Genomic DNA, 20,778 nt, shown 5'->3' with positions numbered 1-20,778 from the left:
CGTGATGCATTGGTGCAGCCAATTTAGGCGAAAGGATGGAGGATTGGTGAGCTCAATTGCGGCACTTGGCTTCCGTCCTGAACTGTTGCATCGAGCTGTTGGGCGAGGCTGCAGTGCTACGTGGGGACTAACCAAAAGGACCAGGCAAGCCGCGTCTGAGAAGATCAAGGATCAACTCAACAACCAATGCAGAACGATGGCGAAGAGAAGAAGCGAGGAGGAACTGCGCCCTGCCCGGTTGGAGAGTTTGTTCTACGGGGGGGATGATCTCTGCCGCAGGATTTGATGGATTGCACACGGCGCCAATCTCATCGCCGTCATCGAAGTGCCCACATCTTTGTGCGGTCCAGGCGGCAGCTGGAGGCTCGCGACTGGATGCCTTGCGGCCCCTTGCTAAGGCGTTTCGAGCGCAAAGAAGGATTCGAGGGGGTGGTTGCAGCGGAGATTGAAAGCAGTCTAGTTTCATGTCTGCATGCAAGGAGAGGTGGTAGTCGAAGGATCAGAATCTCCGCCCCCACCTGGACTGGACTTATACGCGCTTAATGGCTGCCCGGGGATGAGATTGAGGCTTCGATGTTGCCCAGATCCTTATATAGTCGCAGCGCGTCTTCTCAATTCCAAGTGCCGGGCCTAAGTATCATTGATGTATAGCATTGAATATTAAAATAATGATTTCACCAGTGGCATAATCCAGCGACCTGGCATTCAATTGTTTCCCTTTCCTTTTTCTATGAACAGCTCATCGCCGTAGTACACACGGCAAAACACCATCACAATGGAGAGAATCAAAAGGCGGCCTGTGCCTACCGTCGTCAAGACCTCCAGCCGCGACACAGAAACCGAAAACGACTCCAACACACCTCCAGCAGCAAAATCCTGGCCCGGGCCATGGGGTCGAATAGGCGGCCAGGCAGGCACAGCCATCATCCTCGGCACATTATTACAGCTCGGAACGTTTGGCTTCCTCATCTTTCTCTGGGTCGGACGAGGCCTCGATCCCGACGGAGCCAAGGCGCCGCCTGTCTGGCGAAAGATCTTCCTCTCGGGTGCGGGCACTCGGGTGGTGACCGTCTGCGCCCTCATTATTCGCTCCATTGTTGGGCTACAAGCGACTGTCTGCACGGGTCTCGCGGCTGCATTGGTTCTCGAGGCACGAAAAGTAGACATGAGCAATGCGGCCGCGTTTTCGGTTCTGCGTGCCGTCAATGGAGGACCGATTTCGTTCGTTACGCCGCTCGCTAAGACGCCCGCCCGGTTGTTCACGTCTGTGCCGGCTGTTTTGATACTCATCCTCTGGCTGGTCTCGACGGCCATTTCGTTCTCATCGACTATCCTCCTGTCCGATTTCCGCACGATTTCTCTTGTCCTTCAGTCTTCCAATACTCATGTCCCGGTCATTGAGGCCTCTTCGGAGCTCGTTGGTCCATTCGGGCTACCTCGTTTGGGACCTGACCCGGGAATCTGGCAGCAGCCTCTACAGACATTTTCTACATTCGGGGAGGCCACCTTGGAAAAACCGAGTCCTCAAGAGGCCTTCACTGATACTGGGCTCATCAAGCGGTCGATGATACCCCTCCAGACCCAGAGCCGAAAGAATCTCCGTTCATACCAAGGGGCTTCAGCTGTCTACACCTCTCGCGCTGGCTGTACCCGTCCCAAGATTGTCAATGGATACATCACCGGGATCCCACCCACTTCGGCCATATCCAACATGATGGAAGACGCGACCATAACAGGCAACATCACCTGGGAATCCCCAGGCGGACACACATTCTTAGATGGCCTGTCGTGCGGATCCGCAGGGTCAACCTGTAAACTCCCCTTCAACTGCAATGTGCCATACGCCTATACAGACACCGACAAGCCGATTCTCCCGCGCCAGCCAACTTCGCTATGCGTCATCAAGACCGTTGGAGAGAGCTTTGATCCGAACGAGCCCGTTCCGTCATTCATGCTGGTGTTCAACACAGACGTCGACACAGATCACTGGGCTAGTCTGTCTCTGGCGGGTATGGTCAACAACCAAACGAAATTTCCTCTGCCGAAACAGGGCGCTTCGGGGGAATGGACGGTCATGAACTTTGGAGACCGGCAATTTCTCAATCTCACAATGTGTCTGCTCAACTCGACGCTGACGCTGGAGCACGTCTCGCTCAACTCGACGGCTGATTCTCCAGAGCCGGAGATTCAGTACTATGCCGGGAACAACACTTGGTCTACTGATGCCATTGTCAACATGACGGATACGACAAGCAATGCGTCCTACGTGTCTCGCGGCATCATGGCCCTCCACAACTGGACCGACGTCTCAGTAGACGAGCTCAACAACATGTACGCCCAGTCGCCCAACTACAACCCCAGCTTCATAAACAGCACCTCCGTCACGAACCAGTTCTTCGAAGCGGTCCAAAACGGCATCAACACAAACGACTTCCACGTCGAGCGCACATCGGCCAACTTCTCCGTCTACGTCTGCGGCGTGTGCTCCGCCCTCGGGGATACAGACTCGGCATGGCAAACTCATCCATATGTCAGCCTCATCTTCCACGCCGTCGCTGCAAGGACGGGCAGCATGGCGCAGGCCATCCAGGCGACCTTCTTCTGGCTCTACCAGGCGCAGTACTCGAGCGCCGTGCCGGGTTTCGACATGGGCGACAATAGCACCATGGTCTTTTCAGCCGAGGCGTCCGTTCCTGTGGGCAAGACTGGCATCATTGTCGTGGGCGTGCTTGTGCTGGTAAACTTGGTGTGTGTGTTTGCCGTGACGGGCATGTTCCTGTGGCGGACGCACTGGTCGCTGTATGGAAACGTGTGGCATGCCGTTGCGCAGTTAGTAGCAGGACCCGAGATCCGGCCGATCTTGGAAGATGCGACGGCAGCGACAGACGGGGAGGTCGAGGGCAAATTAAAGTATGAGGGCACCAAGACGACCAAAGTTGGGTTATGGGATCAAGGAAACGGGAGGTTGGCCGTTGCGAGCGGCGCCAATCTCTCTCAAGTGACAACCTGGGTATAAGTGCTTTTTAATGTTTCGGGCATATATTAACGAACACGATGTAATGACATACACGAAAATAAGGCGTTTTCTTTGGGTATTTTATTTTAAAAAAGAGTTGAGGGCACACTCTGGGTATTGGCACTAAGCTAATTTAATAAACACGCTTGTTGAATCTATCATGATCGTTTCCTATTCGTCCAGGTTGCCCCTGTCATTGCGCCATCCCACCGCTCCATTCGCCTTGCTTTTTCCAAACCATTTGGAGGATGAAACCTCTCGAATCCCACATCTATACATATATGTGTGTGTACGGTAGTTAATATAGTTCCTACTATGTTCTCCTTCATTCATCTCTCTCCTTCTTTTTTTACTTCTTCAGCCCATCCATGCGCCGAATCCTGGCGCAGTCCAGCTGCCCCCATTCGTAGCCCACATGTTCATGTCCACTCCCATGTTATAATCAAATCCATCGTCCAGCCCGAGTCCTGCAAACGTGCCGTCGTATTCATTATTCAGCTCCGACTGGCCATACTCGGATCGCGGTGCAGACAGATTGGGAGTTCCGCCTTTGGTGGGATCGGCATGGACATCTTGAGGGAGAGTTTGCTGATCCAGGCCTGGCGTAAAGGCCGTCTCCGACATCCACGGAGCAGTCATGACGGGATGAGTAAACGGAGAGACGGTATTGTTGACGGCGCCTGAAGTAGGATTGAAAGGCTGCAGGCCGGTCGCGGCAGGCACACCCGATGCGTCTGTGATTTGGGGCATCGTCTGCTGCGATAAATCGGTGGACACGACGCCTTCTCCTGTCACGGCCCTTGCGTCTCGGTTAACCAGCCTCTCCAAATCTGCTACGATACAGTCCACCGCGGGCCCTACGCAGCAGTCCTTGATAGTTTGCAAACAAAGCTGGGCCTGCTCCATGACAGTGTCTGCCGCGACGCCGAAGCGGCTAAAGATGTTGGATTGGAAAAGGTACATGAGCATCCGCGCGCACTGATAGGCGCACATGGCCAGGTCGATGTCGGCCACCGGCTTCGCATCGAGCTTCTGTATGAGCGAAAAGATGAGGGTCAGTGCCAGGGAGTGATCGACGCACTGCCGGTGACAGTGCTCAAGGAAGCCTTGGTCAAACATGTCGAGCATGGATTGCGGCAGCCCACCGTTGATGTCAGCCAGGGCGAGGCGGTAGAGGTCGCAGTAGCACTGGCGCCACCAGATGTGAATCATGACAAAGACACACAGCCGAGGAGAGTAGGCGCGGAGACGAAGCGAGTTTTCGGAGAACTGGAACGAGGTCGGGAGGTTGGTGGCAAAGTCGTTGAGCTCCTTGTCCAGCGCAAAGATTCGGCCTTGCAACTCAGCAGCCTCCATGCCGCGGTCATACTGAGCCACCTTTGTGAATTCGATAATCTTCTGGCGGATGTGGAGGATGCGCGCATGAAGAGCCAAGGTCCCGACGTCCTCGGCCAGTGGTGGTCGAGGCTGATGCGAATCCGGCACGAGCTTCTCCGTTTGCTGCGGCAGGTCAAACTCAAAGTTGCGCTCGTTGCACGGCAGATAGACGTGGATCTGATCGGCTCTCCAAAGGACAAAGTCGGGATATCCGCCGCAGATGCTGGTGTCGATGCAGTACATGGCCCACATGAGACGTCGACGGGACTCCTGAGCCAGGAAGCGAAGATGCGGTGCCTCATAGTTGAGACGCAGAGCAGTGGCGTAGCGGGACGCGAAGCTGTGGAGGACAAAGGCGCTGGAGAATTTGTTGCAGAGGATGCGATGCTTGATGACGAAGATGAGCGCCTGGATCTTGACAATGGACGGACGGCTGTAGTCGGCGAGCAAAAGGGCCTCAGCGTCGTTGATGCAGCGGTTTCCGTACTCGCGCATGCCGGGCCCCATGTCGGTCAAGCATGATGTGATGCCGACAATGGCCAGCAGAAGCGGTCGCTCTACCTTGCCGGCGTGATACTGCTCCATCAGAGAGGCGCGATGCAGAAAGGTAAACATGGCCATGTGGTGAACGTGGCGGAAGAAGAGGTCAAATGCACGGCTGACAATGGAGTTGAAGCTTTCATCGATGTGAGGACTGAGAAGAGGCCCCAAGGTCAGCACAAGCATGTGTGAAAGTCACCCCCCCTATCTGGAACTTACCCTTCGTGGTGGTCACTCGCAGAGCTAGCTGCATCGGTCAAGGCCGGGCTTTCGTTGCGTCCTTCGTCATTCTCTCTTTGGCCACGGTTCTCCCTAGCACCACCGTCTCGATCTGACTCTCTATCTGGGCTGTTGGGGCTCTTGGAATCTCCAATGCCGGCTCCGGCTGACGATGGCTTGGCCCGCTTGTTTGGCCGGTAGACGCACTCAATCCCCTGGACTCGACATCGTTCGCACGAAGGAAGATGGCCGGAACATCGCGCCTTGCGGCTGTGGCAGCTGAGACAGGCCTGCTTGACCCGACGGCGCGGTAGCGACATGGACCAGGCATCGACGTCGGCGTCGTCGTAGGAGCAGGGGAAGCCGAGGCGCTGGCAATTGCCGCAGCAGGGACGCGCGCCGTTGCAGCGCACCTTGCGGAAGCGACACACGGCGCACGTCGTCGACGACTTCTTGGGCCGGCGGTCGAGCGACAAGCCGGGCCCGTCGGCGGGATTTGCGAGGCTCGGATGCGGATGGGCGTCCGGGAGCGACGATCCGGCGAGGCCATACGGCGGCACGTCGGCCCCGGCGGGCGGGTCGAGGTCCATGACGGCGACGGACCCGGAGAAGGGCGAGGACGAGATGGACGGCGAGAAGCAGAGCGAGGGAGGCGATTGGGTCTCGGAGCCGTCGCAATGCGTGGCGAAGAGGTAAGGAGGAGGAGTGAAGAAGCTTGACGTGGAGGCTTCGAGCCGCGAGCGGAAAAACTGGGGATGACTCGGTGAAGGGCGAAGGGCCAAGGGGCTGGAGATGGACAGTTGCGGGACCAGCGGGGGATAGAAATCAAAGGAGCCGATCTGGAGAAGAAAGATTGATTAGATGAGCAAATGATAAGAAGATGGGAGGAGAGAATGTGTGAGAGAGTGAGCAGAAAGAATGGAGTCATGCGAGAACTGAGAATTGAGAGACTGAGGCTCGTACCGGATGGGGAACTTTTGGCGTGGCGGTTACTTGTGGGTACACGTAGGTACCCTCGTCGTGGCCTGCGCCCTCCATTTTGCCGGGAATGCACTGGAACTGGAGCACATGCGACACAGGAGATACCTGTCAGGGACAAGATGCAACAAGATGCACGACTTAACAGCTTGTGCCGACGGCCCGAAATAAGGCGACGCCGATGATCCGAAGGCCGGAACTTGCAGCTGATTTTGGCTCTGGTAGAGGAGAGAAGAGCTTGGATTGTTCTTAGTTGGTTGCTGTAGTAAATACAGTATCAACTGAATTGAAGTAAATAAACAGACAATCAAGAGACGGATAGAACGCTGGGCCAATTCAATTTAGCCTGTTCATTTTTGTGCATGGGGATCTGAGACTTTTTAAAACAATGCACACCGAAGCGGGTTGACGCCATCACGGGCTACACTTGATGCGCCTTACATGGTGCTAACACAAGATCGTACAGGCCCAACAGCAAGCATTTCGTACGAGCCTCATACCATGCCACGCGGTGTCTCAGTCAAAAAACTGTCTAGGATGCAAAAAGTAGAATCCGTCCCCAGATAGTGACGATATCCGGCTCAGCCTTTCCCCGGCATTCGGAGTCGACAGGATGAGGCTGCGGGACTTGTGCTTAGTTGGACCTTTCAGAAAAAAGGAATACATGGGGGAGGAGACTGTTGGTGAGGAAAAAACGAAAAAACCCTGGAATTGGGCGCTGGAGAAGGACAGAAAAAGGGAAAACTCCATAAAAAAATGAAAACGAACGATTCAGGGAGCAATCCAGTAAGCTGCAAGTCGGGAGCTGCTCCCGAGACCCGCCCAATCGGCGACATGGAAAAACGAACGTCTTCACAAATCCAGGCAGCCTTACTGGATCCCCCAGCCTTATCGCGCGAGTGGATCGCTCTTTTGGCTTCTTTGCTTTTTTCTTTCTTCTCCTTTGCTCAAGTTGGCTTAAGCACGCCACTGGTGGCAATTGGTTCTGGTTTCCGTCAATCAACGCGCTCTGTTTTTCGCTGTTTTATTCCCGCTGCCAGACCCATTGCGGGAGACCATCCCGCGCTTGTTGCGGGAAATCCGCGGGAATGTCGGCAATTTGGGCTTTGAGATAGACATGTTAAAAGTGCGCATAACTCCGCCCTACGTCATTATCAGCAACATTTAACGGCTGCACTTGGGGAAAGGGAGCGTTAGTTTAATGCAAAATACGCGGCTGGCGTTCGTTTTCCGGGGGCTATACTGGATGTAGCTTGAGCAGACGCAGTTGATGCCGTCTAGAAGTTCTGCGCGACTCAGGAAGTTGTCTGTCTTGAGGCTGTGCGGTGCAGTTGGAGATGCCGTCTAACACAAGCATCATCCGGTGAGCAGCAGCAGACAAACAAATGTGCCCAAATCTGCAATTTCGAGACATAATTGTTCTTGAAAAATGTCAATAACTTCTTCGCAAATTCTTGCCTACAATCCATCAACGTCAGAGCTGCTCATCTCACCGCATGACCGTGTCCGTGTCGCCCGTCCGGCATCTCCGGCATCTTTGTCTCCAAAATCTCCGGCCCGGTCCCACTCGCTCCCCGAGTCAAGTCCGGTGAGCCAAATCTGCACTCCCGGCCCCGTTCGCGCTCGCGTTTACCAAATTAATGCCAGTTCTTTTTGTCTTCTTATTCTTTTTGACGTGTCGGGCTGTGCAACGCAATCCTCGTCCCAGCCCAAACCCAATTCTGACAGCGGCAGTTGTGAAAGAGACGTCATCGCACGGCCCTGTTTGCCGTATTATCGTCTTACATCGACCTTGTATCTCGCAAATTGAGGCTAGTTCTTGATGCTGGCATACATGTAAAATGCGAGGTGACAGATCGTCGATCTTGATAGGAACGGTTTCATTTTAGTCCCCATCTTTGACCGAAGCCGTTGCTTAGCGAAAGATGGATCTCTGGAATATCGGCACCTTGACCGTTAGATCCAGGCGACTCATGCAGCGCAGATCTGCCTTGCTCCTGGAAGCTTAATTTGGCGTGACGCCTGCTCCTTTGTTCTCCCACGGGGCGTCACGCCTTGTCCTTTGCTCTAATTTGATCTTATCTCGTCTTTTTCTGTCAGGCCGAAGTGGCAATTTTCTCGGCCAGCAGTTATGCGTCCGAACAACAGCCACCGTTCAATTCCAAATGTGTCTGGCTTGCTTTGTTGGCACTATTTTGCATACAGTTAGACCGGGAAACTTTATACCTAAAGTACCGTAACCGAATAACCGATTCCACCAATACCCGATTCCTCACTACAACCAGATGCTACCAACTACCGACTCATGCCAAGAATCGTTCCTGCATACAAAGTGTCTGTCTGGTTGTGCGGATTACCAGGTACTTTGACTGATTAGAGTGACAGCTCCAGTTATCATGAGGAATCTACATATAATCTGTGTGGATGCCTCGGCTGTGACTCTCAGCGATACGTAGTGACTAACACTAACCACTCTTACATTCCTATACTATCTCTCTTACACCATCTTCTTTCTCTTCAATGTTCAACCCTTACTCGCTCAGCTTAACATATTGCTGTGGCCGATATTGGCAAAGGCTCAGGTGTTCATGTTACCAATGGATAGCAGACAACGACTGTGGTCATCCTGAGAGAAGAAACACTATCGAGTATCTTCACGAAACAGCCCATGAGCTCATTATTATACTAATTTCTCATTGACTGACAACTACAGGGTACCCGTGCGTGATTAAAAGTGCAACCATCTCAAAAGGAGCTGACACTGCCACCTCAACTGACATCTCGTCTCCTCAAAACTTACGGCCCGATCAAGAGATTATTCCAGAAATGGAAACGAGCAAAATAAGTTCATGCTTTCTATAACGTTCTATCAGTTGCCATCTCCATGCCCCGTCATTTAGGAGTGTAGACTCTATATTTATCATCAGAATGAGAGAGTTAATAAGCTGTGGTAGCCGGTTTTAGTCAATATCTATACCCAGCCTTTGGAATCATTGAGAAGTACTGCCACTTCCTTCGATATCACTTTGCATCACCAGCCCTCGTATACGCTGCTTCGATATAGGCTGCTGCATAGTTGCGTGCGATGAAACGTCTCTCGACTAATTGCGGTGTACTCGTATTCTCAACACGAAGCTGATGGGGATAGCCTCACGTATCATTCGAGGCATGCAATGGTGATAGTTCGGGGATAAAGGGGGATTCTCCCCGTCCAGCAAGTTTTCGTATAAAGAAGAGCCGCTTCGAGATAGGTATGTAACGCTGTTCGCTTGCGGCCGATGTTCAATGACTCGTCTCGTTCCGTTTCGCCATGTCATTTAATTTCGTGACAGCAATAGCCATCTACTGTACACCTCCAGCATATCGTTGCAGGATAGGTAGGGCACGATGAGCAAATAGCCAAGCCCTCCAAGACAAATAATTGCTCCCCTTTCCCACGTGCTCAACCACACACGTCCGGCCAATGAACCTCCCTTATAGAGCAAATCATCACCGTTTACATCCAAGACCAAGTAGGCCCGTATGCGAGCAGTCCATCCCCATACCAATTCGGCCCTTTCAATATACCAGCCGGGGGCCTGGCCCCGCGCATCAGCTCCCAACTCTGTACGCTACGAGGGCCTCTCGTGCCAAGCCTAACCCGAAGCCGACAAGATTTCCCGCGATTTTCAGGAACCTGACTGGCCAAGGCGGCCTTCCACGCGCTGTCTCAGAGTGACAACGCGCTGCTAGCATTTGCGCTTGGGCCGATATAATGCCTGCCGTCTTTCCGTACTCCGGATCTGCCTTGTCAGCTAATCAGATTCCTTACAACATCCAGGCTAGCGAGAGGTAGTAGCAACGGCGTTGGAGGGATTCATCTCCATGTTGAACAAGCATCGAGCAAGTACCATGTCTTTTCTTATTGGTAGACTTTGAGTTTTTACCCCCTGCTTGTGGGGGAGGCATCACAAGATACGGAGCACGGCCTCAACCTATTACCGACGGGTATCCAGACCCCCCCTGGCCTTGGGGAATGATGCAAAAATGTTAGCGTCGCGGCATTAATACTGGAGCGGCCGATACCACTGGCAATTTTTTGCTCATGAATGGGCGACGATGGCGGTTAAATGCCGCGACTCCCCGGTCATTAAGGCTGTTATGCACAAAACACGTTACCATTGAGCTTCAAGGAAGCTTGAGAATAGGGAGAGCTCTAGGATGAGGTGACTTTGTAAGACTATCGCGTGTTTCTTGCTTGATGAATGCACTCATGCCTAGTGCTTTTAATTGAAGTACTTCGAGCTTTGAAGTGTCTCATGTATACACAAGTTTCGAGACCATCAAAAGCCACCGGCTCAAGCGTGACTCTCCCGCATTTTCCAGGCCAATCCTGTCATGTCCAAGTCCCGACTACTCGGGTATGACTGAATGCGGGGAGATGCGGAGCCGAAATGCGCGGTGCTGTGCGGCCTACTCTCTCCGCACTGACAAGGTCAATGGATTGTGGGGGAAGAGGGTAAAAGAGCCGAGCCATGCTTTTTGCCCGCTTCACCTAATCACGACGACTTGTCCGTCTTTGACCATAAACGCCGAACCATACTTGTATCCATTTTCCTGATTACATTACTCGTAACTCGTTAACTCGCTTCTCCCTTTGAAGCTTTGGGTGAAATAGGGGAGGAGGAAGCTTCCCACATATATGTATACACACATGCGCTGAGATTACATGTACGCAGCATGATTTTCGCCCGCTGCATAACGTCTCACCATGGACGTGAAACATCCTCAGCAATTTAAAATGATGACCTCTGTCATATGGTTACAGCACAGTTGAGCCCTAGGGCAAATAGATCGAGCCACCAACCCTGTCTTCCAGAAATGCCAGGCCCACCGTCCCGAGCCGGGGGGTTTCCTATTTAGGCAATTGGATAACTTCGTGGCTTTGTTGGCGCGCAAGTCGCTCAAGTTTTCTTCTTTTCATTCACAAGGCAGAGGAGCGCCAAAGGGGGAAAAACGAGCGAGATGGAGGTTATAGGAAACTAGTAGCCGCAAGCTTACTTTTTCTTCTAATTCAAGCTTGAGAGGGGGGTCTCCATAATACTCGCAAGTGTTGACAAGGCCGGCCTGTAGTAGAACCAGCATGTGAGAGCTAAACCCCACGCCTCTTCGTTACTGCGACGCGTGACCTCGGGAGTTAGATGAGCTTGGCTAGGATTAGAAAAGCCCCTTGCGGTAGCTTCAAGGAATATGGAGATGTTGGAACGATGAAAGCAGAAGCCTCTTGCAAAAGATCAAACGGAACAGAAAGCGAAATAGACGCTATGGCTTCGCTGCCTCTCATTGATGATCAACACCACCCTTCGGTCAATGTCATTGATGGAAATGCATCTCGCCGCTCTGATAGTATCTCATCATGCAGAGGCTTGCGAATTAATCAACGGTTTTGACGTCTTCCACAGTTCGGTCCGATGCTGAGTGCCTTGGACCATGCCACGCCCCCCGGTCTTGGCACAGGAAGCAAACATCAGATTGATCGGAATCATCGGCGAAGTGGATATTATCAAACGCCATACCACATCCGACTTGCTCTCGTAAACAGAGTCGTAGCTCTGCCGTGAGCAGATTTAACCTGTTGTGCGCCAAATATGTATACCCCGGAAGCTTTGCCTCTTGCTAGAGTGGTATAAGCCAACCATCGCAGCTCCAAAATGGCCGGGTCCCGGCCCCATTCCCACGATGCCAAATACCGCCGAAAGAGGGCAGCAACGCAGCTTCAATTACCGCCGGGGTTGGACCTAGATCGGAGCGAGATTCCGCTGGGGGAGGGGAGGGTTACGGGGCCATTGGGCAAGAGAATGAACATTGTCGAGTGACGCAATGACATTCTCTCATCTTCATCGTTGCCAAGAACAAGTATAAGGAGGCTGCTTCGCCCACGCCTCTCTTGGCGATATTCCTCCAGGTGTGGTCAAGCACAGCGGTCTTCTCCTTAGTATCTCTTCACTCGAGCTTCAAGGATGCTGGCCTCTCTTGTGAACCTCGTCATCGCCTCGGCGATTGGCGTTGCTGCTCTGCCAAACAGCGGAAAGCTCCAAAACATTGCCGGACGTGGTCTCTTTGCCCCTATCGCGACCAGCAACCCATCCGGCATCTCTGGCGGAACCACTGCTACTGGCGCTGATGGAGCTCCCGTGTCCTCCTTCTTCGCTGGACTGAAGCCTCCGGTATGAAAAAACACAGTTGTCAAACAAACAGGCACGTATAGCTCTAGAAACTTACTTTGGCTTCAATGTAGTTCCCAACCAACTCCTGGTGGGCTTCCTATGCCGCCACTCCCGGCAATGCCACTGCCTCGGGTCCTTTCCCGTACGAGTCGCAGCTCGACGGCTTCGGCATCAACTTTGGCGTCAGCAACAGTCGCCAATGGGACGGCACGTCCATCAAGCAGCCCACGCAGAACGACTGGCGCGCCGGCTTTGTCGAGCACTCGGGCGCCTTTGCCAACCACAAGGCCACGGCCTTTGACACGCACTCGGTGACGGTGCAGTACTTCCAGGGCGGCGCGTCCATGACCTCTCCCCTGATCCCTGGATCTCCTTACATCACGCTCCAGTACACGGCTGCCACGCCTCTGCTGACTTCGCGAAACGGCGGCATCACTTCCTTCAACGGCCAGAACCTTGCCAACGGCCAGAGTAGTGAGTTGAACATGCTTGATGAGAATGAGAGTTTGTGTGTGAGACTAACAAAAAACGCAAAGTCACTGCTACCGGCACTTCGTTCACCGTTGTTGACTCTACCGGCACCTCCTACGTGATCTACGCTCTGTCTTCCATCACCCTGACTGCCACTGCCACCAACGCTGCCCAGGGCACCATCAAGGCCACCGGCACTTACAACGGCGTCCTTCGTCTGGTCAGACTCGTCCAGGCCAGCCACAAGACTCTCCTTGACCAGCACTACACCGTCTACCCGACCGGCGTTGGCTTGGACTACAGCTTCACCGACACCACTGGTACTCTCATCTTCAACTACAACACCGTTGGCGATGGCAGCCAGCTGCTGATGCTGACCTGGCCTCACCACCGTCTGTCTCTGCAGAGCCCCAACTCGCCCCCGACCTCGTCTCTGGGCTACCTCACCACCAAGGGATGGATGTACCCTACCCTCGGCAATCAGTGGAAGCTCCTGTACCAGCTCAGCAGCATTTCCTGGAACCCTCCTCGTGCCCTTGACTCTTCCTGCAGCGCTTCTGTTATCCAGGGTCTCCAGTACGAGATTGGCCAGCTCAACGTCGCCAACGCTCCCATTCCCAACGAGTTCTACTACTGGGGTGGCAGCCTTGCCGCAACTGCCCGTCTTGCCCTCATTGCGTAAGATCACTCGCCTCTTTACTCTTATGATGCGGATTTACTAACTCTTATTCTCACAGTGAGGCTGTTGGCCATACTGAACTGATCCCTAATGTCACCAACTACCTCAAGGCTTCGTTCAACAACTGGTTCCAGCCTACCACCGGAGCTTCTCCCGCTTACGAGACCTCTTGGGGTGGTGTCATTGACAAGGCCGGTGCTACCAACTCGGGTATCGACTTTGGTAACGGTTACTACAACGACCACCACTTCCACTACGGATACTTCCTTACTGTTGCTGCCGTCATTGCCAAGTACGACGCCACCTGGTTGGCCCAGCACAAGGACTTTATCAACTGGTTCGCACGAGACATCATCAACCCATCTCCCCAGGACCCCTACTTTCCCGTTACCCGATGCCGTGATTGGTTCGCCGGCCACTCTTGGGCCTCTGGTATCGCCAACGGAGCCGGTAGCCGTGACCAGGAGTCTACCGGTGAGGCTGTCAACGGCTACTACGGTGCTCTCCTCTGGGCCTCCGTCGCTCTGTCTCAGGACTACGTCAACTACGCCAAGCTCCTCGTCGCCACCGAGCAGCAGGGTGCCCAGGTCTACTGGCACTTGTACCCCCAGCAAAGCCAGACTGACCCCAACAACCCCTACCCCGAGCCTGCGGTCCGAAACCTGGTCACCATGGGCAATGTCGAGGACTGGCAGTCCGGTGCTTGGCTGTTCTGGGGCAACCAGAAGAGCGAGATTGCCGCCATCCAGATGCTTCCCATCACCCCCATCAACGAGGTCCTGTACGACACCCAGTGGGTTAACAACGTCTGGTCTTATGCTCAGAACGAGATTGTCGACCCAACTATTGCTGATGACTGGTATGTTGACGCAAATACATGCATGCTTTGTTATATCTTGCTGACATTTCAATCCTCTTAGGCGATGCGTTATGATTGCCGCTTACGCCAACGCCAACCCTCAGACCGCCGCTGCTTGGAGTGCCAACCTCACCACCTGGGGTAAGTTACTTACATGAGGATAACGAACCAAGCTGGAGACGCCAATGCTAACCAACTAACTAGGATCTGGAAACACCTTCACCAACGAGCTCTTCTTCATCGGCACTCGTCCCAACCCCAGCGGCCAGCCCATCTGCGGCACCAACTTCCCCCAGAACCCATACGGCAACTTCAAGATCCAGGCCGCCACGAGCGGCCAGTGGGTTGTTCCCAACAGTGCTTCCTCCAACCTCGTTGCCTCCGGCTCTCAGGCCAACGCCGGCGTCTTCGTCAGCGCATACACCCCCAACGCCGGCACCCTCAAGCTCACCAGCAACAACCAGTACGTCACGGCCGACCAGTCTGGCAACTTTGCCCTGCAGGCTGCCCGTGCTACTGCTTCCACTTGGGAGGTCTTCACCATCCGCCAGAAGATTGGTGCTGCCTCTGGTGTGTACACTATCAAGGCTGGTAGCAACAAGCTGTGGGTTGGGCTGGCTGCTGATGGATCGCTCATCAACAACGTGGCTACGGAGTCTGCTGCCGCTGGCTTCCGCTTTGTTTCATCATAAGGGATATGATGGGAATGGAGCAAAGCTCATTTGGAGTTTGAGCCCCTTCAAAAAGGAAAAAAAAATTGATTGGACCTTCTTGTAGGCTGTAGATGGACTATGGTTGTACATAGGATGTATATATGTCGCAATGATTTAAATGAACTAGTATAGGATTGGATAGCAAAACAAGGTTATTCATCTTAATCATGAATTGACCCGAGAGCCGAAATATGTGAAATGTGCCGAGAGCAAATACGCTGGTTAAATGGGTGGCTTGCACATATGAGTCCATGTCTGCATGATGCCTGATATAGTTATTATAGTAGATGCATATACATGTAACCATTACCTCAATGAAGCGACCCATCAACCGCAAAAGTTTCAATTCAAGGTTTCCGGAGCAATTGCGCCGCCTTAATGCAACTTAAATCATAGCTAATGCAGCGTCCAAGATGTAAGCGGTAAATCTCAAAGTTGCCACTTACATGAGAGGTTACCCACCTTTACCCGCACATTCATTATCATGACGTCTTTGCCGCGACACAGCTTTAGCAGTGATTTACATATAATAAGATCCCTATATAAATCGACATGACTGTAATTCACATACCGTAATTTTACTCAATTGAGTCAACATTTCTCATTCATACAATAAAGATACAATCATCATGGCAAATACCAATGCTCTCAAGGCTCAGTCGCTTTTCAGCCTCTCTGGCAAAGTTGCTCTTGTCACCGGTGGGTCTCTACCAATACTTCTCTCCTTATTTCATGTGTTCATATTATGAAATAAAAGCAAGTTTCACCTCTAACATGCATTCGCAGGAGGAGGTTCTGGAATCGGGCTCATGGCCGCACAAGCTCTAGCCGGGAACGGCGCCAAAGTCTACATCTGCGGCCGAACCAAAGAAAAGCTCGACACGGCAGCATCAACCCACGGCGAAGAAGCTCACGGCGAAATCATTCCCATTCAAGCAGACGTCAACTCCAAAGAAGGCATCAAATCTCTCGTCGAAGAGATCCAGGCGCGGGAGAAATGCCTCTGTATTCTCGTTAACAACGCCGGTGTTAGCAGCTCTAAACACACCACTGCGGAAGCGCATTCTGCCGAGGAGCTGAAGAAGTCGCTGTTTGACAGTGACGAAGCTACTTTTGACGATTGGACTGATGTGTATCGGACTAATGTTGCCGCCATGTATTTCACTACTGCTGCGTTTCTACCGCTGTTGCAGAAGTCTACAGAGACGAATCCCGGGTGGTCAGCCACCGTCATCAACATTACTTCTATTTCTGGCCTGATCAAAACAAGTCAGCATCATTTCAGCTACAACGCTTCCAAGGGCGCGGCAGAACATCTGACGCGCATGTTGGCGGCGGAAATCGCTGCTGCGGGACTCAAGATTCGCGTCAACAGCATCGCGCCGGGCGTATTCCCCAGCGAGATGACTACGGGGGAGAGTAATGAGAACCAAAAGAGTCAGTTGGGCAAGTCTAAATTTGAGGACATGATTCCTGGCAGTCGTCCAGGAAAGGACGAAGACATGGCACAGGCGGTGCTTTTCCTTGCTTCAAATCAGTTTGTTAATGGACAGAGAGTCGTGGTTGACGGAGGACACACGCTCGCTGACGGATTGTAACTAAGACTGTAGAGAGTCAAATCAGCTAGTTATGAAGTCACCTTGTTAATATTTGTCAAAAATAAAAATAAAAATAAAGTTAGGTTCTAAGTTAGCTTGTGAGAAGTGTAAATGGCTCAGTTCAGTTCATTCCGCATAGGCGCGATTATGAGGCCACAGAACAAGAGATGAGTCCGCTAAAAGGAGAGTTAAAGTAACCGGTTACATATCCAGCGCTCTCCGCCTCTTTATCCAGCTGGCGGACTCCGCCCTCGTTCCCCCGGCCGTCTGCAGGGTTACTGAATTCTCACCTGCATCAACTCCGTGCTTTCCATCTTCCGCTTAGTAATTGCTCGCTCTATTATACACGAGATTCGTTCCAAACAGAAAGACTGTCAGATTCTCGGAGGTAGCGAAATCCGCTGTCACTCCATTATTTCATACCATACCGCAAGATTGTTTAACAGCCATTGGTCTATTCATCTTTGATTGCTAATTCATTATAAATTCCAACTCCGACTCCCAGGAGAAGACGAAAAATGGGAAAAGGAGAAGAAACAAGGAGATGCCGAATGCCACACTCCGGCTATATAATGTCAAGTTGGTGCTCGACATATACACAGAGTTGAACATACCCAACCTGACAACTCATCACAGACTCCCAACCTGGCTCACGAACAATATCGCCCATATCAATCCAAGATGAGAACCGCCGACTATATCACCTACTTCCTTGCCTGTGCCGGAACAGTCGCAGGCCAAGCACTTGGCAAGCCATCTCTGAACTACCTCGGCCTTGTGAACGTGACACTCGGATCAGCCTTGGACGCTGGAGATGTTGGGCTCGGCCAGCAAGTAACGATTCCGATAACTGGGGGCACTGTCAGCGGACCAAGCATCACTGGAAAGGTCCTATCGTTTGGCGCTGACTACGGGTCATATGATGCCAAGGGGTTCTACCATCCTGACGCACGCTTAAATGTACAAACTGACGACGGCGCATTGATTTACCTGCAACTGTTTGGGACACAGCTGGAAAATGCGGACGGCCAAGCAGATGGCCACCGGGGCATCGTGAGGGTCAAGTATGAAACGGGGCATGCCAATTACACGTGGCTGAACTTCGTCGCTGCTACGGCCATCTACGAGCTACCTGCTGCCGGCCAAGATACATATCTGGTTGCTGATATTTGGGAGGTATTTGCAATTGACATCGAATTTGTTAATGATGGAGCCAAGCATTGCTAATCGGTTTCATAGACAAAACCTGCCCAGAACTAGACATTTACTTGATTTATATGCCAAGAATGCTCATTTTAAGGTTAATAGCATTCATAATGGATTTGTACCGGAGGTTGGACTATGACTCACCTAGGGAGGAGGCCTCAGAAGGAGGGAAGATCTCTTTGCGAGTGCGACAAGTCAGCCACATAATCCTTTGCTATAGGAGGTTGAGGGAGATTATAACAGCTTTATTGGTATCCTATACTGTTGTGAAAGAATTGACATAAATGCACTAAAATGCCCCAAAATTGTCTCTTTGAGCTGTGATTACATATTCCTAAATGCCTTTGCCCGAGCCGGCCCTACATATTCGGCGCCCTCTCCCGCTCCGTTTCTTCCCTTGTTGTGAAAGCTCAAGCTACTGTAAACGGAAGAGATGTTCTGCGAGCGATAGCAAATGTGACTAACGAAACGCCTTGCTCAGAGTGATGACACCGCATTGGTTACCTGCACAGGTTACGGAGAAAATGCAGATGAACAAGCTTCAGCGAGACACTGTGGGCCTTGCGGAAATATCTTTCAAGACATTAGAAAACAGAGATGATATTTGCAGGGAGCAATATAGGATAGAAGGGACGAGGACTGGTAGGATGCAGATTACTTTATGATTGGTCTCTAAGCAGGTTTATATAGAGATTTCATCATACAGAGGACCCGTAGAATCAATGTGGCGTATTACAAAGTGCATGAGATAGGCGCAATAATAGAAAGGCTGCAGCGAGAATAAAGACAGAGATTAAGAAGCAATCATATATATGTAATAGACAATACAAACTGATTGATTTTGCCTGAACCTGAATATTATAATCTGAACTTGACCCTAGGTAAAGTTTGCAATACGTATAATAGTCGGGTTGCCTGAATTATACTTCACTTCATGTTCGCCCGTCTGCCATGCCCATAGTTTATAGGGACTACCACCATCCGCATCCCAAAAATAATACGTTTCAGACCGAACGCAATCGATCCGCAAACGGTACGAGTAAATATTCGGCCAAGACTGTTCAATCAACCAGTAACGCTTGATCCCAGTTTTCCGTATGGTGTCGTCGTCCACATCTACCCAATGATTCCCAGCCTGCCAGTTCACAACAACCTGCCAAGAATTTTGAGGCGAAATCGTTGGCTCCTCTAGCTCTTTGTAAGAGTTATCCGCTCTATTCTCCGTTGCCTTGGCTCGAGTTTCATATTTCTTGCCATCAGACGTTGTGAATTCTTTCCATCCGACTGAATCTGTTTCGTGCTCGAGGTTTTGATTATCGGCGGAAAGGTCGTTGACAGCAAGTGGTTGGGCTTCAGGACTGGCCATGTTATTGAAGCAATGTATAGATAAGTAGATTAATATTGAATAGACTTTGTCTTCGAAATGTCCGCGATTGATGTCAATGCAGTATATAAATAGAGAGAGAGAAGGCAGTTTGCGAAAATAACAATAATAGTTTCAAAAATGATGCTTACTGTTATTCTTATAGATTTAACATCTTCCTTCCTGTGAATGTTTCAAGGTATATTTACAGCGGAGGAAATGCTTACGGGATACTTGCTGCTACCTATCATAATACTACCATTGCGTCATGGGTCATTTGGTTACTTTGGAACCAACTGCAACACAATGTAAAAGAGGCTCCAACTAGAATGTAGCATGAATCGGGCTCTCAACTGCAACGTCACATAAGTCAGACTCTCAACTACTATGCAATATAAATCAGGCTCTGAACTGCAATATAATATAAATCAGGCTCTCAAGTATAACACAATATAAATTAGGCCCCTAACTATAACGTAACATAAATCGGGCTCTCAACAATAATACAACATAAATCAGGCTCTGAACTGCAATATAATATAAATCAGGCTCTCAATTACAACATAATATAGATTAGGGTCTCAACTGCAATACAACATAAATCAGGCTCTCAACTACAATACAATATAAGTTAGGCTATCAGCTGCAATGCAACATCAATCAGGCTCTCAACTGCAATACAACATAAATCAGGCTCTCAACTGTAATATGACCTAACATAAATTGGGCTCTTAACTATAATATATTGTAAATTAGGCTTTTAACTATAACATAACCTAATGTAAATTGAGCTATTAATTATAATGCAAAGTTAACGTCATTACCCACGTCGAAAATCTTCGTTCCTTCTTTTTTCATGAATATCTGGATGTTATCGTTGAAGACACTCAACATAAACGTTCTACCCGTCTGATTGTGGAGCGCCAGCGGGAACAGGACCAGGTGATTGTCGGACGATGGGCTACGCAAAAGTCTCAGCCATTCTCTCAACGCCAAAGGCGCAACGTCAATGGAATTATTATACCGTCTCAAGATCAACCTCTGCCTTTATACTCTGTCCAATTCAACGTCATTAAGCTACCTCTCATAAAGTTTTCAGAGACCTTAAATACCAAAACCAATGAAGGCGGCCTATACAGCTTCCGTTCGAAAAACCGCTATTGGTATGGCTCTGCAGTATTTACCCATTGCTAGATAGTGTTCCAAGGTGATACGAAGGCCTTCAATCGCAGCGAATGGAAGGGAGTACTCGTAAAATTGCCCTTGTCATTAATATTTATATATAATAATATCACTCTACGACCAGTAAAAGAAAAAAGCGCACCACTTACTTATAGTAATCTATATAGGGGTAGTAATATATTATACAACAATATCACCCTACAACCAATAACAAAAAACGGCGCACCACTTACTTATAAGGAGTAGCAATATATTATACAACATTATCACCCTACAACCAGTAAAAGAAAAAGGCGCACCACCTACTTATATTAGCATACATAAGAGTAGTGACGTGTAAGGCAGATTGCCTCAGCCAGCGAGAAAATCAT

General features: G+C 50.9%; 6 protein-coding genes across 6 annotated transcripts; 4 read left to right on the top strand and 2 right to left on the bottom strand.

Annotated features, from left to right (window-relative positions):
* Positions 1–40: 40 nt before the first annotated feature.
* Positions 41–3,164, top strand: V8C40DRAFT_234079 (uncharacterized protein). Its single transcript, XM_083213521.1, has one exon. The coding sequence runs from the start codon at positions 776–778 to the stop codon at positions 3,014–3,016; it is 2,241 nt and encodes a 746-aa protein (XP_083078309.1). The 5' UTR covers positions 41–775; the 3' UTR covers positions 3,017–3,164.
* V8C40DRAFT_234075 (uncharacterized protein) lies at positions 3,024–5,584 on the bottom strand. Its single transcript, XM_083213520.1, has 2 exons — positions 5,153–5,584; positions 3,024–5,087 (listed from the first exon to the last, which is right to left on the bottom strand). Exons 1-2 carry the CDS (start codon positions 5,470–5,472, stop codon positions 3,374–3,376), a joined length of 2,034 nt encoding a protein of 677 aa, XP_083078308.1. The 5' UTR covers positions 5,473–5,584; the 3' UTR covers positions 3,024–3,373.
* A 6,545-nt stretch (positions 5,585–12,129) lies between these two features.
* V8C40DRAFT_282705 (glycosyl hydrolase family 81 domain-containing protein) lies at positions 12,130–15,273 on the top strand (the record flags this gene model as incomplete). Its single annotated transcript, XM_083221831.1, has 6 exons — positions 12,130–12,336; positions 12,408–12,810; positions 12,873–13,485; positions 13,545–14,345; positions 14,407–14,486; positions 14,550–15,273. The coding sequence occupies 6 exons, from the start codon at positions 12,130–12,132 to the stop codon at positions 15,035–15,037; spliced, it is 2,592 nt and encodes an 863-aa protein (XP_083078307.1). The 3' UTR covers positions 15,038–15,273.
* Positions 15,274–15,565: 292 nt separating this feature from the next.
* Positions 15,566–16,740, top strand: V8C40DRAFT_234070 (SDR family NAD(P)-dependent oxidoreductase). The gene is made up of 2 exons (XM_083213519.1): positions 15,566–15,757; positions 15,845–16,740. The coding sequence occupies exons 1-2, from the start codon at positions 15,688–15,690 to the stop codon at positions 16,654–16,656; spliced, it is 882 nt and encodes a 293-aa protein (XP_083078306.1). The 5' UTR covers positions 15,566–15,687; the 3' UTR covers positions 16,657–16,740.
* Positions 16,741–17,337: 597 nt separating this feature from the next.
* Positions 17,338–17,916, top strand: V8C40DRAFT_261936 (DUF3237 domain-containing protein; the record flags this gene model as incomplete). The annotated part of the gene is made up of 2 exons (XM_083219316.1): positions 17,338–17,832; positions 17,896–17,916. 2 exons carry the CDS (start codon positions 17,338–17,340, stop codon positions 17,914–17,916), a joined length of 516 nt encoding a protein of 171 aa, XP_083078305.1.
* Positions 17,917–18,650: 734 nt separating this feature from the next.
* Positions 18,651–19,405, bottom strand: V8C40DRAFT_234069 (uncharacterized protein). The gene has a single exon (XM_083213518.1). It carries the CDS (start codon positions 19,226–19,228, stop codon positions 18,740–18,742), a length of 489 nt encoding a protein of 162 aa, XP_083078304.1. The 5' UTR covers positions 19,229–19,405; the 3' UTR covers positions 18,651–18,739.
* Between the last annotated feature and the right edge of the window lie 1,373 nt (positions 19,406–20,778).

This window comes from Trichoderma camerunense, assembly GCF_050948025.1.
Source record: "Trichoderma camerunense strain CBS 138272 chromosome Unknown V8C40scaffold_2, whole genome shotgun sequence".
NCBI lineage: Eukaryota > Fungi > Ascomycota > Sordariomycetes > Hypocreales > Hypocreaceae > Trichoderma > Trichoderma camerunense.
This window is presented reverse-complemented; position numbering and strand designations above follow the sequence as displayed.

Excerpts from the sequence above, each read along its gene's own strand:
- V8C40DRAFT_234079 (XM_083213521.1), top strand. The coding sequence starts at position 776 with ATGGAGAGAATCAAAAGGCGGCCTGTGCCTACCGTCGTCAAGACCTCC.
- V8C40DRAFT_234075 (XM_083213520.1), bottom strand. The coding sequence starts at position 5,472 with ATGTCGCTACCGCGCCGTCGGGTCAAGCAGGCCTGTCTCAGCTGCCAC. Across the intron at positions 5,088-5,152 it reads GCGAGTGACCACCACGAAGG|TCCTCACATCGATGAAAGCT; the intron begins GTAAGTTCCAGA and ends GCCTCTTCTCAG.
- V8C40DRAFT_234070 (XM_083213519.1), top strand. The coding sequence starts at position 15,688 with ATGGCAAATACCAATGCTCTCAAGGCTCAGTCGCTTTTCAGCCTCTCT. Across the intron at positions 15,758-15,844 it reads CAAAGTTGCTCTTGTCACCG|GAGGAGGTTCTGGAATCGGG; the intron begins GTGGGTCTCTAC and ends ATGCATTCGCAG.
- V8C40DRAFT_234069 (XM_083213518.1), bottom strand. The coding sequence starts at position 19,228 with ATGGCCAGTCCTGAAGCCCAACCACTTGCTGTCAACGACCTTTCCGCC.